General features: G+C 38.4%; 1 protein-coding gene across 1 annotated transcript in view; it reads right to left on the bottom strand.

Moving 5' to 3' along the window:
• Positions 1-11,159, bottom strand: part of FOLH1 (folate hydrolase 1) — a 49,808-nt gene extending 38,649 nt beyond the window's left edge. The window contains exons 1-4 of the mRNA XM_074372830.1: positions 10,877-11,159; positions 8,489-8,597; positions 3,494-3,680; positions 848-949 (exon numbers count right to left, since the gene is read on the bottom strand). Of these exons, the coding sequence (XP_074228931.1) occupies positions 848-949; positions 3,494-3,680; positions 8,489-8,597; positions 10,877-10,994 (516 nt within the window). The 5' untranslated portion in view covers positions 10,995-11,159. The remainder of the gene's footprint in view (positions 1-847; positions 950-3,493; positions 3,681-8,488; positions 8,598-10,876) is intronic.
• Positions 11,160-15,261: the final 4,102 nt, after the last annotated feature.

Raw genomic sequence — 15,261 nt, 5'->3', positions numbered from 1 at the left:
TAAAAATTAAAAAGAAAAACAAAGTACAAAAATTAATTAGGGGATTTTAACTGATGATACGGTAAACCCACCAACTAATGTGGGTGTAATTTTCTCCTTATAACATTCTGTGTTCCCATCCAGAAACATGATCTTTTTCTTTATACATAATATTTTCTCTGCTCTGTAAATTTCAGTGTTCTTCAACTAGTTCATACCCATTTAATTTAATAATTTTTACAATGTATTTTATATTTTATGGCTATTTTAAATTATATCTCTGTTGCATTTTCTGCTGCTATATATCACTTGTCTGTATATATTTAATCTGGTAATTCTAACGCTATTTTTAAAATAAAGAGGTATTAGTATTTTTTGTATATTCTGGCTACACAGAAATACCACTGTAAATAAGAAGGAAAGAAGACCCTTCTTACTGAAGGATACTAGACACGTGATTATATGCTATACAATCCCATTTATATGAATTTCTAGTATAGGCAAAACCAATCGATGGTGGCAAAAAGATCAGGAGAATGATCGCCTTGGGGGTGCGTGGAGTTTCTGAAGTGATGGTAATATTCTCTATGTTGATGGGGTTTGGATTACACAGGTATGTGCATTTGTCAAAGTCAATAAATGCACATTTTGGATTGCTGCATCTCAGCATAATACATTTTATCTTGAAAAAACACTATGAACACAAAATAATATATATTCTTTTCTATTACTAAGAAATTCTATTTCTTAAACGTGAAAAAGATTAATTTGAATTATATCTAAAACCTCCTTCATACCCCCTTCCTTACGACCTGCCCATAGGAGGGGGATCTGTCTGTTATTTTATTGTATTGTATTGCATGTTTACCTCTGTCATTCCTTGTGGGGAGAAGGCATTAAAAGGTGGCACAACATCTGAAACATTTTCATATCCCGGAGGAGGTGGCTCAAACAATGATGTCTTGAAAATCTAGAGAAACAAGATAAAATCAATAGAAGCAAAGCAGGTCAAGTTTGATTACTCCCATCAAACAAGGAAACAAGTGTATTATCTCTTTTGTCAGCAGAGGGTTAATCCGTCCTTTGGTGTCTTGAGAATACATATCAAAGAGCCAGCACTGTGCTAGAAGCTGTGAGGATTTCATGAGATGAATAAACTACAGACCCTTAGAGGATCTATAAGCACCAGTTTTTGATTTAGAAGGAAAACTTGAATCCTTAAATAGAAAGCAACATGATGCAGTGTTCTTAGTCACCTACAGCCATGCTGAGACAATTACTTACGAGCAAATTAAGTATTAAATTCACTTCGACAAAATATTTCATTTTGGGGAAACTATACTGGACAGTATCTAAATATTCACACTGAAAAGAACTAAAAACATTGAATCAAATATAACATAATCTTTTTAAGTGTGTCACTGAATTGGAAAAAGAATGTAAGGAATACTCAGAAAAAAAAAAATGACATGGAAGCAAGAATCCTGAAAGGTAGCACTGAAGTCTGCTTTTGCCTTAGTTGTAACTATCAAAGCCTGGGGTCCCATGAGAGAAGCATAAGGATTAAAAGACAAAGTCTAGAGCCGGCCCAGATAAGGGAGTTTGCAATTTACAACACAGCTCGGCTGTGAATGGTTAGTCACAGTAATTACGCTACACTGGGAGGCGGGTGAGGGTAAGAGAGTGTTTGTAGCTGGGGCACAGGAAAGAGAACAGAGCTGAACCGTCACAATGTCAGAAAATAATGCCTAGATCTGAAACATAAGCAATACGAGCACATTATTTAAAAAAAAAATAGAGGTGAGTATCAAAAGAATCAACTCAGGGTTGGATAGTGATTGCCTCAGGGAAGCAGGAAATAGGGAGGCAGCAAGGCCCTTTGGAGAACTAGGTGATTCTTTGTGTGCAGGTAGAACTTAGATAAAAATTAAAATGAATTAATGATATAACGGTCAAAACAATGACTAAGCTTTTGGCAGCTAACACAATTCAGGAAAATCTCTAAAATGAAACTGCTACATGATATGTTTATATTAAGTGACAGGCTTTAGAAATTTCATAAATGCTTGTAATAGTAAAAAACAGATAATGAAATGGAATAAAAGCAACGGTACAGTCAAAACTAGGAGGTGAAGAGGAAGAAAACAAGAAGAGAAATGAAAGCTTACTCTTTTCCTCAATGTACACAATCGTCAAATTTGATAGATCGAATTTGGTTTAAGTACTTTTTTTTTATACTACCCAATATTTTATTATGCCATTAAATAATTTCCCTAAATATACTTTTAAAGACCCTTTAGTAGATAATTATATAGATATGTCACCACTTATTTAAAAGATTATGGGATCACAGAACATATATTGGTATTACCCACACCTAACCATAAAATATTTTTAAAATTTTGAAAAAGACTTTTGTAAGTTAAACAGTGTTAACAACTATAATTTAAAATAGTTAATATGGGGGAGGGTATAGTTCAGAGGTAGAGTGTGTGTTTAGCACGCCCAAGGTCCTGGGTTTAATCCCTAGTACCTTCATTAAAAAAATAAGTAAATAAATAAACCTAATTACCCCCCCCAAATAAAAAATAAATAAAATAGTTAATATGGGAAGTTTCAACTCATATTATGAAATTTAGCATGAGATCATATCACGGACCGCAAAACAGCATATTAATCATTAAGAAGAGACTGATTCATTAGTCAATAAGAGAAGGTGATTAAAATTTTATGTATACTTAAACCACATGACATTTTCAGTTGACTAATCAAGCCAGACATATCTGAAGCTACACCCAATTTAGAAGGCCCAAATAACAAAAGGACTGAAGGAAGCAATCTAGAGTAAAAGGGGCTATTTTAGATATGGGAGCTCTAAAGTATGCTAAAAAGGGATGAATATGTGAATTATATTTCATAAGCTTGCATATTGAATCTATATCGTGATAAGAAATAGCTCAATTACTTGTATTACCTTCTTTCCCAAATATGTGCCTTCACTTGCAAAGAAGATTGTAAATTCTTTGGAGTAGATATCATTCCATAGAATTTCTCTCAAAACTCTCTCCCCTACAAATGCCCACATCTGGGCACACAGCCGGATGTATGATCACATGAGATATAATCATTAAGTACCAATACAAACCTGCTGGCTCAAACAGCCCATCTCTGGACTTCCTAGCACCCTCAAATCTATGCATGGTCTTTATAATCTGAACCTATCAAAAAAGTATCTAATTTAGTTGCTTGGAAGTTTACTAATATATATTAATGTGCAACACTAAATAGAAAATAGTAACTGTCATCAAGCGTTAACTTCTCAGAATCTTTCAATCATCACATTAAATTCAAGCATCATAAGAGCTGAAGCTGGAAGTAAGATTATTAAAGACACCATTCACAAGTTTCAATACTGATTTCTGTCAATATGTGGAGATAGTATAGGGCGTTCCTTCACAGAAGGTATTCGAAAAGAGCAGATTTGGGGTGGGGGTTCTTTCTTCTTTCTTTTTACCTCATTTCCATCTTCATCAATTATTGAGATGTAGTTGGGGTAAGTCTTATTTGGATAGGACAACAGGACATCATAATGGGCTAGCTCAACAGAATCCAGGCCAAATTCTTTCCACTGAGATTGAATTTGCTTGGCAAGCTGAAAGTTTTGTTCTGTTCCAGCTAAATGTGGTATCCGTGTAAAATTACTGTCAAACAAAAATTCAAAGTGGTTAAAAATTGTTTAGTCAGCCTTTATCCCAAATCAACCACCAAATAAAGCAGATTTATATGAAAAAATACCTTGAAATGTGACACATCAAAAAAGCAAAGTGGTACTATTATTGCATCAAATAGACTTTCACGTGTGTTTTGAAATTTTCGTGCTCTAATTTGTACTCATTCAAGATACACTGATCTTTGTAGAGAATTGTTATGTGCAATACTGTAGATGTATCCTTGTATAATAGATGAGGACAGTGTCACATTCTTTCCTTAAGACCCAGGCATCTTGGAACTTTCATGGAATTATCTGTTTACTTCACCTTGTGAAATATAATTGGAAGATAAACAATATTTTCATCCAAAGATCAAGCTCTTACATGCCAAGAACTACTGATAATTACATTTATTTTTAAATACTGAAAGTTACAGCCAAGTGAGAAAACTTTTGATTAGCAACCATTTATCAAGTGTCTTCATTAAGGAGTAATCTGATCATATTTACACAAGCTCAAACTGAATCTCTTTTACTCTATTCACCATGCAAAATAATACGCTTAAAGTCAGTGATGAGAAACAGTCCAACCAGCAATGTCTTTAACAAATAGACTGTGGCCAAAGTTTTAGCTACCACAGATATTTTCACGAATAGACTAATTTCTCATTTAATATGCGTACACAGTGGTGCTATTGTTTATTTGTCTTATATTTCTCTGTCTTGGAAATTTGCTGTTTCCCTGAAGATTCAGTTCATTGATATTTTCAACTTAAATCCCTTCAAGGAAAAAAACCTCATTTGAAAAAGCATCATGTATCACGAAAAGACATTTCTTTCTTTCTAGCTCAGGGACTTCTTGAACTTCATGAATTTCTGGTTCTAAATATGTAGGTTTTTCTGAAGTCAACACACTTCCATCCTTGTGATGATTAAAAAAAAACAAAACAAACTAATAGACAACATGATGATGATCCCTATTTCTAATGTTTGATTCTACTGTGTATCTTTTAAAAGGTGGGGATGGGGGGCGAGATTCCTATGATTGATTTTATAATTATGTCAAAATCATTTAAACTGTATTTACGAAAGTAGTATTTAAAAATCCTCATTCAGTAAAATTTTAGGGGCTTAACACCTCACATAGGATTTCTAATGTATATTTGCAAAAGAAAGTAATGGAGAGAACACAACGTTAAGAGGCAGCTCAGGAGTCTATGTGCCCCTTCATCAATGGATACCCACAAAGGCAACAGAAAACAGCCAACAGGTTGCTCTTTTCTTCCATATTACACAAATCCAAACTGTGACATAACTAAAGCAGATGTAGATTATGCATGTTTCCTGAAGTGATAGCTATACCTCTGCTCTTGGATGAAAGTAGACTCGTTATGGGAGACTTAAACCTACACACGCACACACACGCGCGCGCACACACACACACACACAGATCATTATCAGACTTCATTATTATTGAAACTGAATCTCCCTAAAACCGAGTTCCTCTGCCAAGTTTATGATTATCCTCTCTATCCAAAGCTTTATTCCCTTTCTTGTCCCATCTCTGTTCCCCTCAGGATTAATGAGCACTGAAGAACAAGGGGGATTGCAACTAAGCAGGACCCTGTGGGGCCCTCCTGGGTACAAAAGCCTCTCAGTGTCCCCCGTTTCTTGTTTGTAGAAAAAGGTTTTAGTCTCCTAGGCTTTCCCCGAGTGCTGAAGAGCAGACTCGAAGTTACTAATTAGGGAATTGAGAGAATGCGGAAACAAAGGAAACGCAGTCAAGCAAGAAAAGTAATGATAGCTTAAGCAGTATCACAACCTGATGCATATTTTGAGCTGTTCTGCAGAAACTAAGACACCCCCCCCCCAAGGTGGAGGTTGGTGACTACATGTTGACTACAAGCACACAGACCCCAGACTAGTTGGAACCAGAAGGCTGATGATTTAGATTTTGGAAACATCACTCTGCTACCTCATCACCAATCAATCAGAAGAAAGTCCTGCTACCCTCCCCCTAAATGTTGCCTTTAAAAACCCCACTCTGAAAGCCATTGGGGATTTCTGGTCTTCCAGCATGAGCTGTCTGTTCTCCTTGTCTGGCGCCCTGCAATAAATGCTGTCTCTACTCCTTCATCTCAACCCAGTGTCTACAGATTTGCTGCATAGCAGGCTAGCAGACCCAAGTTTGGTTAGGTAAGGTTACGAATGAAATTCCTGGTTAAAGTTTTGTCATTACCAGCTAGGATATAAGTGTGCTATGATTAGGATTAGAACCTACCCGTTTGGAGCAAAGTTGATCCTGAAAATGACAAGCAAGAAAAAAGATCCATTTCCAAGGATAAATAAATCAATTGGCACAAAATCCTGTAAGTAGTGTACTACAGGTTTTGCCACTAACTTGTTGTATAATCCTGGCTATGTCTTAACTTTCATTGGTACATGGAAAGAATATTACTACCTCACTAACTCACAAAGATTTGAGGCTCCATTAGATAACTAATAAAAAGCAGTTCATATTTTTTTTAAGTCGATTGAGAAGTGTGTCACAAGCAATCTGTTGATTCTATTAGAATATCAAGGTTTTTTTTTAATACAAAGAATAATCCAAAATAGCCAATGACATGTATTAAAAAATAGTTTCATACAACTCTGTCTGGTTAGAAAAGTTTAAATATGTTCCAAGTATTATCCATCACATTATCTCAGTTAATAAAGGGCGCTATTGATATTCCTGTTCTGATACATTGCATCTAGTTTACAAATGATGAACAGTGCTCAGAGGAGTTAGATGACTTAAAGACAGCTGGTGAAAGGTGGAACTGGTATTCAAATGCAGATTAGTAAAATTCTAAAATAACTTTGTTTTTCAGAACGGGGTGGGGGAGGAAAGCTCCTTTATTTATTTATTAATTTTCTGATCTTTTTTGGGGGGGAGGTAATTAAGTTTGCTTATTTATTTATTTTTAGAGGAGGTACTGGGGATTGAACCCAGGATCTCATGCATGCTAAGCATGTGCTCTGCCACTTGAGCTATACCCTTCCCCCATCCCCCACAAAGCTTTTAAAGACAGAGAAAACAGTGAAAGGATCTGAGAATTTAACCAGGTGTTAACAAAATAAAAGGGAAAACAGGGCACCCCTGCACCCCAAGGGAGACTGTAAAGGTAGCCCCTACTTAGTCCTCCCAGCCGCTACTGAGAGGCAGAAGCAGTGGAAAAATCTTTAGTTGTAAAGCAAAGGTTGCAAAGGGGAACAAGATCGAGGATCTGAGACTTTAATAACCCCTGACCTAAGGGTGTAATTAGATTGAAAGCACTCTGATAAATAGCGAATTGAGAATCTGGAGCGTCTGGGAGCCTTCTGGAGATTCTGTAGTCCTTGGAGGGGTGACTGGAGGTTCTGTTCATCTCTCTCTTTTGTGTGTTAATGGTGAAAACCCTAGAGTTCTAAACAGAGGAGCTTAGTCAAGGCCACGGAAACAAGCAAGAAGCTGACTGCTCTGGTCCTGCTCAAGGCTCCAGAGAATGAAATAAAAGAAGGCATTCATTTTTTCTTCTTTGCTGGTCACTCCAGGTTAGGAAAGGAGGAAGGAAACAGAGATAGCAGCTCTGTCTAGGAGTGAAGAATGTATCTCAACAGACGACCTTCAGTATAGCTATTACACACAATTACAGTAAGGCATGTGCAAGAGGCAGAGGGCTTCCCACAGAATTGAAGCTCCCAGGTCTCTCATTTGAAATGGCCCTCCCATAGACTCGCTAGGTGCCCTAGGAAATTTTATTCATAGTTTTAATTCTATCATAATTAAGTAGACATATATGTTTGTACATCTATGCATATATATATTTACTTGACTGTCTTTTATATAAAATTATAACTTATATTTACTAAGAAATCTTTTCATCATTATCAGGGACTTCAAGCATTTTGCTTTGAAAAAGTTTGTATTCTAATCAAGCATTCAGTAAAAGTGTTTTATTTTTTGTTGCTTTGCAAATACTTTTCAAATTTATTCATTTACCTCTTTTGCTCTACACCAGAGACAGCTATTTCAGGAAATAGGGAGCTCGTTTTTACACAAGGTCACATATATGTTCTATAATTTCATGCTCATCACATGAATATCATCATCCCCATTTCACAGATGTGCAAATGGGAGCTCAGGAAGGTTAAGTATTCACCGAAAGTTACTTCAATATCAATGGGCAAAGATGGAGTTTAACGTTATGTATGTCTGACTTCAAAGTCCTAATTTATTCTTTTGACTAAAATATACCATCTTCCTCTAAAACAGGAGTCAGCAAATTATGTTTCACTGACCAAATCCAGCTCACTTCCTGTTTTGCTACAGCCCACAAGCTAGGAATGGTTATCACATTTCAAATAGGTGAAAAAAATCAAGAAGATTAATCTTTTATGACATACCATTTATATGAAATTTAAATTTCAGTGCCAATAAATAAAGTTTTGTCAAAACTGCCACATTTAACTCATTTATGTATTTTCTATGGCTTCTTTGGTGCCATAATAGCTGATCTGAGTAGTTGTGCCAAAACCTGGCTGGCCTATAAAAGGTGGACCTTTACATAAAGTTTCCTGACTTTTGCTTTAAAACATCTATCATGATGAAGTTCAGCTGAAGAAGGTATAATCCTCTCCAGATGAAATATGATACAAGATCGTCAACAAATAAAACTTCTAAAGTTCCAGTTTATGAAATATTAGATCAAAACTTCCAAACAGAATAACAAAAATTTCCAACAAATTGTCCGTATAAACTTTCAAGTAGATGCTTACTATAAGAACTTCTTGATGTTCTCTGCTTTCAACTCATCCAAGAATGCTTTCTTCGCATTACGCTGTGGAGTAACGTTAGTAGCTTCACTGGAGGGTTTTATAAACCATCCTGTAAAATACAAACATAGGAATGAGGTATGAGCTTATACACAGGTTGTATTTTTCCTTATTACTGTATTTATCACATGTAAAACACGAATTATCAGTGACCTCTGGCATGAACTGAGATGTTCTGAAGTTTAATTTCTCTTGCCTTCTTCCACTGGAAAAAAAAGGTCATGCAGACAGACTTTTAATTACAAATCAATAGTAACATATTTTTAATCCTATTTCAGTAAGTATTGTTCTTAGATAAGAAATATTTTATGAAATTAGCACTAACATTAAATAGGGTTCAACTAATGGGGAAAATGAAGGCAAAGAGACCCACCTTCTTTCTCCTTAAAGCTTCTATCCCTAGTGACTAATCCTCTGCTGATCCAGAATAAGCATTTAGTAAATGTGATGAATTAATTATGAGTATATTTCAAGTACATACATTATTTCGAAGAGTTGAAAGCAATACAGACTTGTAATTTGTTCTGGTTCTGAAACTAAAACAAAATGTTCTGAGATTTTGTGTTTCAGCTGAAGTAGGTTTGAGAAGTTCAACTTCAGAAAGCTACAATGCAAACTACAGTTCACCCAGCATCTCTGCAAGACGGCAGTGCCCACAGAAGGCTGGAGGCACTGGGTGGCCAGGTCACATAAAGCCATTAGCCCTTACAGTTGGCTTCATTGCAGGGTTTATTTAGAGAAATGATTTGGGCATAAAATGGTTACCAAAATCACCCAGCCAGCTTTCAAGGAGTTTCCCAGTTATTCATCACATATAGACATACACACATGCATATATACATGCCTATTGAAATAAATGGTTGGCAGAAATACAGGTCCACCAGTATGCAAAACAAAGGGAACTGGATTTCCCTTCAGGATCAGGGAAGGACACAGTGAGTATGAAATGCTTGAATTGAGATCTGAAAAATGAACAGGATAAAGAGGGAGGGAGGCCTGGGGCGGGGGGAGAGCACAGAATCCTAGGAAAAAATTAACAAACATTAATAAAGAACTGATTCTGTGTAAACCATTGAACACTGATGCAAGGATGGTACTGAGGGCAATACTGGGGAGAACAGAATGCCTGTAAGAGACGCAGAAGATGTTAATCCCCATACCAGTCTTGCCAAGTCTGTTTCTGTGTTTACAGTTGAGAAAATTAACTGAGGTTGAAGTGTGTCCTTACTGAGAGCACTTTCCTCATTTAAGTCCCACAACAACCCTAATATCCACATGTTAGTTATGAGAAGAGTGTGGCTCAAAAGTCTTTAAATGACCCGAAGGTCACACAGCAAGCAAAAAGAGACTGAATCTGTGCCAACCTAACTGGTCTATGCCCTGGTCTTCTAAATCCCAGAAAGCGGACCCAGAATTGGGAGTAGGGGCAAACTACCTGGCAATACCTTAGGCTAGTCCGGCACATTAATGTTCAACTAGAAGCATCTCCTCATCAGAAAAGAATAAAGAAAAGGGCCAATACCTCAAGACTGTGCCGGGAGCTTTAGCTATTCATGTACAAAAAGTTACAAATACTCTTCTTATCATAAAGATAGACAAACTGAGGCTAAGAGACTCAGTAACTTGTTCAAGGCCACGAAGAAGTTGCAGAGTCAAAACTCGAATTTAAAAGTCTCAGCTTGTCCGTGGTGCCCCTCTGGTTACCTTGCAGAGTTGGGCTGAGTCTGCAAATCAGTACACGGGGAAAACGCGAAAGAACTGCTGGTAAAGAGCTGTTCCGAGCACTGACAACAGTGTCAGCCAGTTACAATGTCCCTCCATTATGTATGTACTCCCAAGAAGAAAAAGCGAGCGAAAAGGTCTCTCATGCAGCAGTGCCCTGAGTCCTACCTGCTGTACATACGAAGCAGCTCCAGGCAGAAGCGCAAGAGCACAGACCCCAAACAGGTAAGGGTCGTTTCTTGCAAAACTCTCTGGACCACCTGGCAAACGCCCCAGAGATCGGCCGCTCCTCCTGAAGCGTAACCAATTTCCGCAGGGCTCCAGCAGGTGGAACTTTCTGGAGTTCAGTTTCAGGGTCTCTCCGTCCTACTCCTTACCCTGGGTGACTGCCCTCCAGGAGCGTGTCCAGAACCCAGCCGTGCACAGCCCCCAGCAACTCCCACCTACCTCGGGGGCGCTCGTCCCCACCTGTTCCCCCGACCCAGTCATCACTGACCCCGGGAGCCCAGCGGCGCGACCCCGCCTCCCGCCGGCAGCCCGCCCGGGAGTCCCGCGAACCGCGGGGCCGCGGGGTCGGCTCCGGGCCGTGCGTGGCGAGGGTCCCCCTACCGAAGACGAAGCCGAGGACGAAGAGGCCGGCGGCCAGCAGCAGCGCCCCGGCGCACAGCCAGCGCGGCCGGCGCCAGGCGACCGAGGTCGCGCTGGTTTCGTGCAGGGGATTCCACATCCCGGCGCGCGGTCGGCGGAGCCCGCAGGGACCCGTGCGTCGGCGGCGGCCCCACTGCGGCCTCGCGGGCGCGGGGCAAAGGCTCCCTCCTGCTGGGGCCCGCGCTTATCAGTTGAGCAGGACCCAGTCCACTCCCGGCCCCGGGCTCTGCTTTCTCCGCCCAGAAAGTTTCTCTCCTTCACTCCGGACCAGTCCCGGCGCCGGGAGGCGGCGTCCGCAGCCGGAAGAAAGCCCCGCCCCCTTGGAGAGGCGCTTAGAAACTCCGCAGCCTGCAGCTCTCCAGCCCTTACTCAAGAATGAACGGAAAAGGAGGAAGAAAGGAAAGGGGCAGGGGGAGCGGAGCAAGAAGTTCTTTTTCCCTTAGCGGACCACAATCTGATTCACAAAAAGAAAAGTTTCCCTCTTAACCCAACAGAATGCTGCTCTTATCTGTCTAGGAAAGCACATACCCTAAGCCAGTTGGTAGACTAGACTAAATTATTTCTCAATAACTTTTTTCAGATCTGAAATCCTAGTAGATATTTTATAGCCATGTAATGAGTAAAGTCAAGTGAAAAACGGGAGTGTCCGGTTCCGGCGCTGTTTGGGCTAGTCAGAGAGGAGATGGGGCTTAGTGTGGCTTTCCACTGTGCTTTCTTCCAGTGAAGACCATTGATATTAATAAACTATTAGGTACAAGCTACTATATATAAAATAGGTAAACAAGGTCCTACTATTTAGCCCAGGGAACTATAGTCAATCTTTTGTAATAACCTATAACAAAAAAGAATATATATATGTACAACTGAATCACTATGCTATACACCAGAAACTAGCACAACATTGTAAATTACACTTTAATTTGTTAAGTTTCAGCAATAAAAAGTTTGTAAAAAGTTTCAGCAATAGACCAACCCCACACCCCACCAAAAAAAAAGAAAAACTATTAAGGAATTATCCCCTTCTTTACATAACATATCCACTTTTAAAGAAATAATATGGGCACTTGCTGAAGGCAGAACTTTTTTTTTTTTTAAGATAGTGGTTCCCAGCTTTTTCAAATATGAAACATTTTTTAACCAATCCATTTTTAGATTTTTAAATGGTTGACATTACAGAACTAAACTGAAATTTAACATTCCACTCTTACATTTTTTATCAACAAACAGAAATAAAATCTATGAGCCAAAAATCCAAAACAAAACTAAAAACAGGGAAAAGCTTATAAAACTAAATATGGGTCCCAACATTAACAGCTGAACAGAGAATGTGATTTTTCAATTCTTAGCAGATAACAAAGTTGTGTAGAAACTGAACACTTAAAAATTATTTAAAACCTGGAATCACTGACCAGAAATTAATTACACAGTTAGATCATGGGAAAACAGCAAAAAGGGGTAATGAGTGAACCTACACTGTTCTAGCTGCGCCCCCTGCCCTTCTCAGAGGAAAGCCTGGCATTGATTAGATATTGGGCCAGACTAATGCTGGCAGCAGAATCAATGTGTCTGTTTTCATATTCCAGCTGCACTTGGGACTGTCTCACATTGTAGGTATGAAATCAGTCTTTGTTGAATTAACCTGAAGAATCAGTCATACATAATTCTACCCCTATTATAAATTCTTAAAAAATTACAACATGATTATCTAAAGGGGGACAGTGACCACATACTTTATAAAAACAACAATGTTCTTATAATCCGTGAGGGAGACTGCATGCGTGGGCTGTAGGTAGGAGTGCTTTACGGAAGCAGTGTGTTTAACAGAACCATGAAGTACCAGCAGATTCTGAACCACGGGAGATGAGAAGAAACTTTGAGTCTGGGAGCCAGAAGGGTAGTCAAGGACTAATAGTTTCCTTTTGCAAAGGGAGAGGACAGGGAGAGATTAAGGAGAGACAGGGCTAGATTGTAGAGAGTCTTGGGTACTTTGATAAAGAATTTCTGAGCTAAATGAAGAGACGTGGGAAAATTAAAATGTCAGCAGTGAGCCATGACAGCTACTCGATGACCTCAAACAGGAGAGGAGGAAATTTCTTAATCTCTTTCTAACGATGTCCTATATTTATTAAATGTCTCCTGATGTTCCTACGGTCAGATCTAACCAGGGATGGCAGATGAGTAATACTTACTGAGCACTTATTCTAAATGAGGCACTTTATGTACAATAACTCATTTAATCATCACTGGTGCTTCATGGTTGATGTTATCACCCTTGGCGTTTTACATGTTAGAAAACTGAAATTTAATGAGATGAAGTAAATCCCCGCAAGTCACTGAGCTAAGACATAATCCAGTGTCTGCCTTACTCTAAACCACTGTATTGAGCATGGGCTTAATTTGCTAAGACCTTTGCTTGTATTTGGAGAATCACTGGGCTTGGGGTCAGAAGACTTGGACTTAAGCTTAGGATCTGGTCCTGTCTCAGATGTGTACCCTTGAGAATCACATATTTAATTTGCTTGAATATATCTTCTCACTTGTAAAAATAGGACCATCTAATACCATTATTAAGTACCCTCTGCTAATAAAGATGTTCTGAAGATCAGATGTGACTATAAATGAGGTAAATTAAACTTCTAAAATATAAGAAGAGTTTTTTGAACAATATTAGGTCTGCCTAACAATTTAATTAATATCCTTTATGGTGAAATGGGTTGCATTTGAAGAAATCAGAGAACAAATGAATATTTGTCAAATCTTATAGAAGGAATTCCTTCTCCCCTCGTGAAGCTTACAGTTTAGTGGGAAAGACGTATCTTTTATGAGTAATCAATGACTAATATGAGCACATTCTGCATGATAGGCACTGACTATATGCTTTACAGGAATTATTTCATTTAATTATCAGGATTTCACCCAAAAGAATTTGAAATCTCTAGTAAGTGGTTATACAAGCCAGGCTAGATTTTATTTTGATATCATTTTCATTATCATTTCCCTTTTACAGCTGAAGAAACTAAGCTTTAGTGATGGTGATTAACTTCTCCCCCGCCAAAAAAAAAAAAAAAAAAAGAAAAAAAACTGGCACGTTTGCTTTGATAAGCATTAGATCACACTGTACCTCCTTTTTTGATTACTGAGGAAAAATTGTCGATGATGTTTCATATAAGGACTGTAGAAGAACGCCAAACCCAGCGGGATAGCGCCTATTTCTCTCGATTATAGCATCTATCATACTGTATTTTAACTGTGTTCACTTGTATAGCTTCCTGGTACTGTGATCTTTTTTGAGCTTAGGGACTTTATTTGACACATACTTGTACCCATAATTCCTGGTACAAAAAAACTATTTGATAAATACACTTCCAATGAATCAATAAACGAATGACTGAACTGAAGAACAACTTTGATGTCAAAAAGGAAAGCTATTTGCTGGTTAATTCTCTACATGTTATGTCTCCTAACGACAGTGAGACATCTGACATACTTACACCTTGTCTGCACGCCTATGTGAGATTTCGAGAACTTTGGTTTCATACAGTTCTCTCCCCAGCCCTGACCACGTGCTTCCTTCACCCATTCATTATGATTCCTAAACTCCCAAGGAAAAGTGAATATAATATTTATTTAATAATGCTTTATTTTAAAATATCCAAAGATGCAAATGTACTCCTCTAGGTAGACATTTTATTTTCACCTTCACAGGCATCATTTTTTCTCTCTTTAGAGATCCTGCTTAAAAATATTTATGTTCTGAAGTCTTCTTGATATTCATAGACATTTGCTACTAATATACTGATCTCTACATTTCCTTAATTTTGTGTTAGCCTTTTGCTTTCACTCTTTTTACTTTTTTTTTTCTTACACATTTTACTCTTTTCCTTTCAGATTTTAAGCTTCTTGGTGCCGGGAACCGCATCATGTTCCTATTTTCCTAGAGTGATCACAATGCCTCGTATACAGAAAAATCCTTTTGAATGAATGGATGACAGTATGCCAAGTCATGAAGCAATTATGAGGTATAAGAAATAATTACTGTTACTGAAGAACTTGACTCAAAAGGGGAAGGCAGAGCCTAAATAGAAAGATAAGTAACAACACCAGAAAGCAGGGATTGTCAGCCAAAAAGAACAGCAATAGCTGGTGTTCAGGAAAGCATCGTGGACTCCTTATTTGTACTTAATGATTCCTATTAACCTCGATACCTCTTGTTTGAAGAACACCTTGATATATTTCACAGTGCCACGTGCCCATCCATACACACACAAAAACGTGCGGCATCACTTGGTAGGTAGGTAGGGAAGCTAAAATGTGACCTGACCATTCTCTTTCTCTCCCAGTGCCAG

The sequence above is a fragment of the Camelus bactrianus genome, chromosome 10 (genome assembly GCF_048773025.1).
Source record: "Camelus bactrianus isolate YW-2024 breed Bactrian camel chromosome 10, ASM4877302v1, whole genome shotgun sequence".
NCBI classification, from domain to species: Eukaryota; Metazoa; Chordata; class Mammalia; order Artiodactyla; family Camelidae; genus Camelus; species Camelus bactrianus.
The sequence above is the reverse complement of the archived record's forward strand: the minus strand, read 5'-3'. Positions and strand labels throughout refer to the sequence as shown.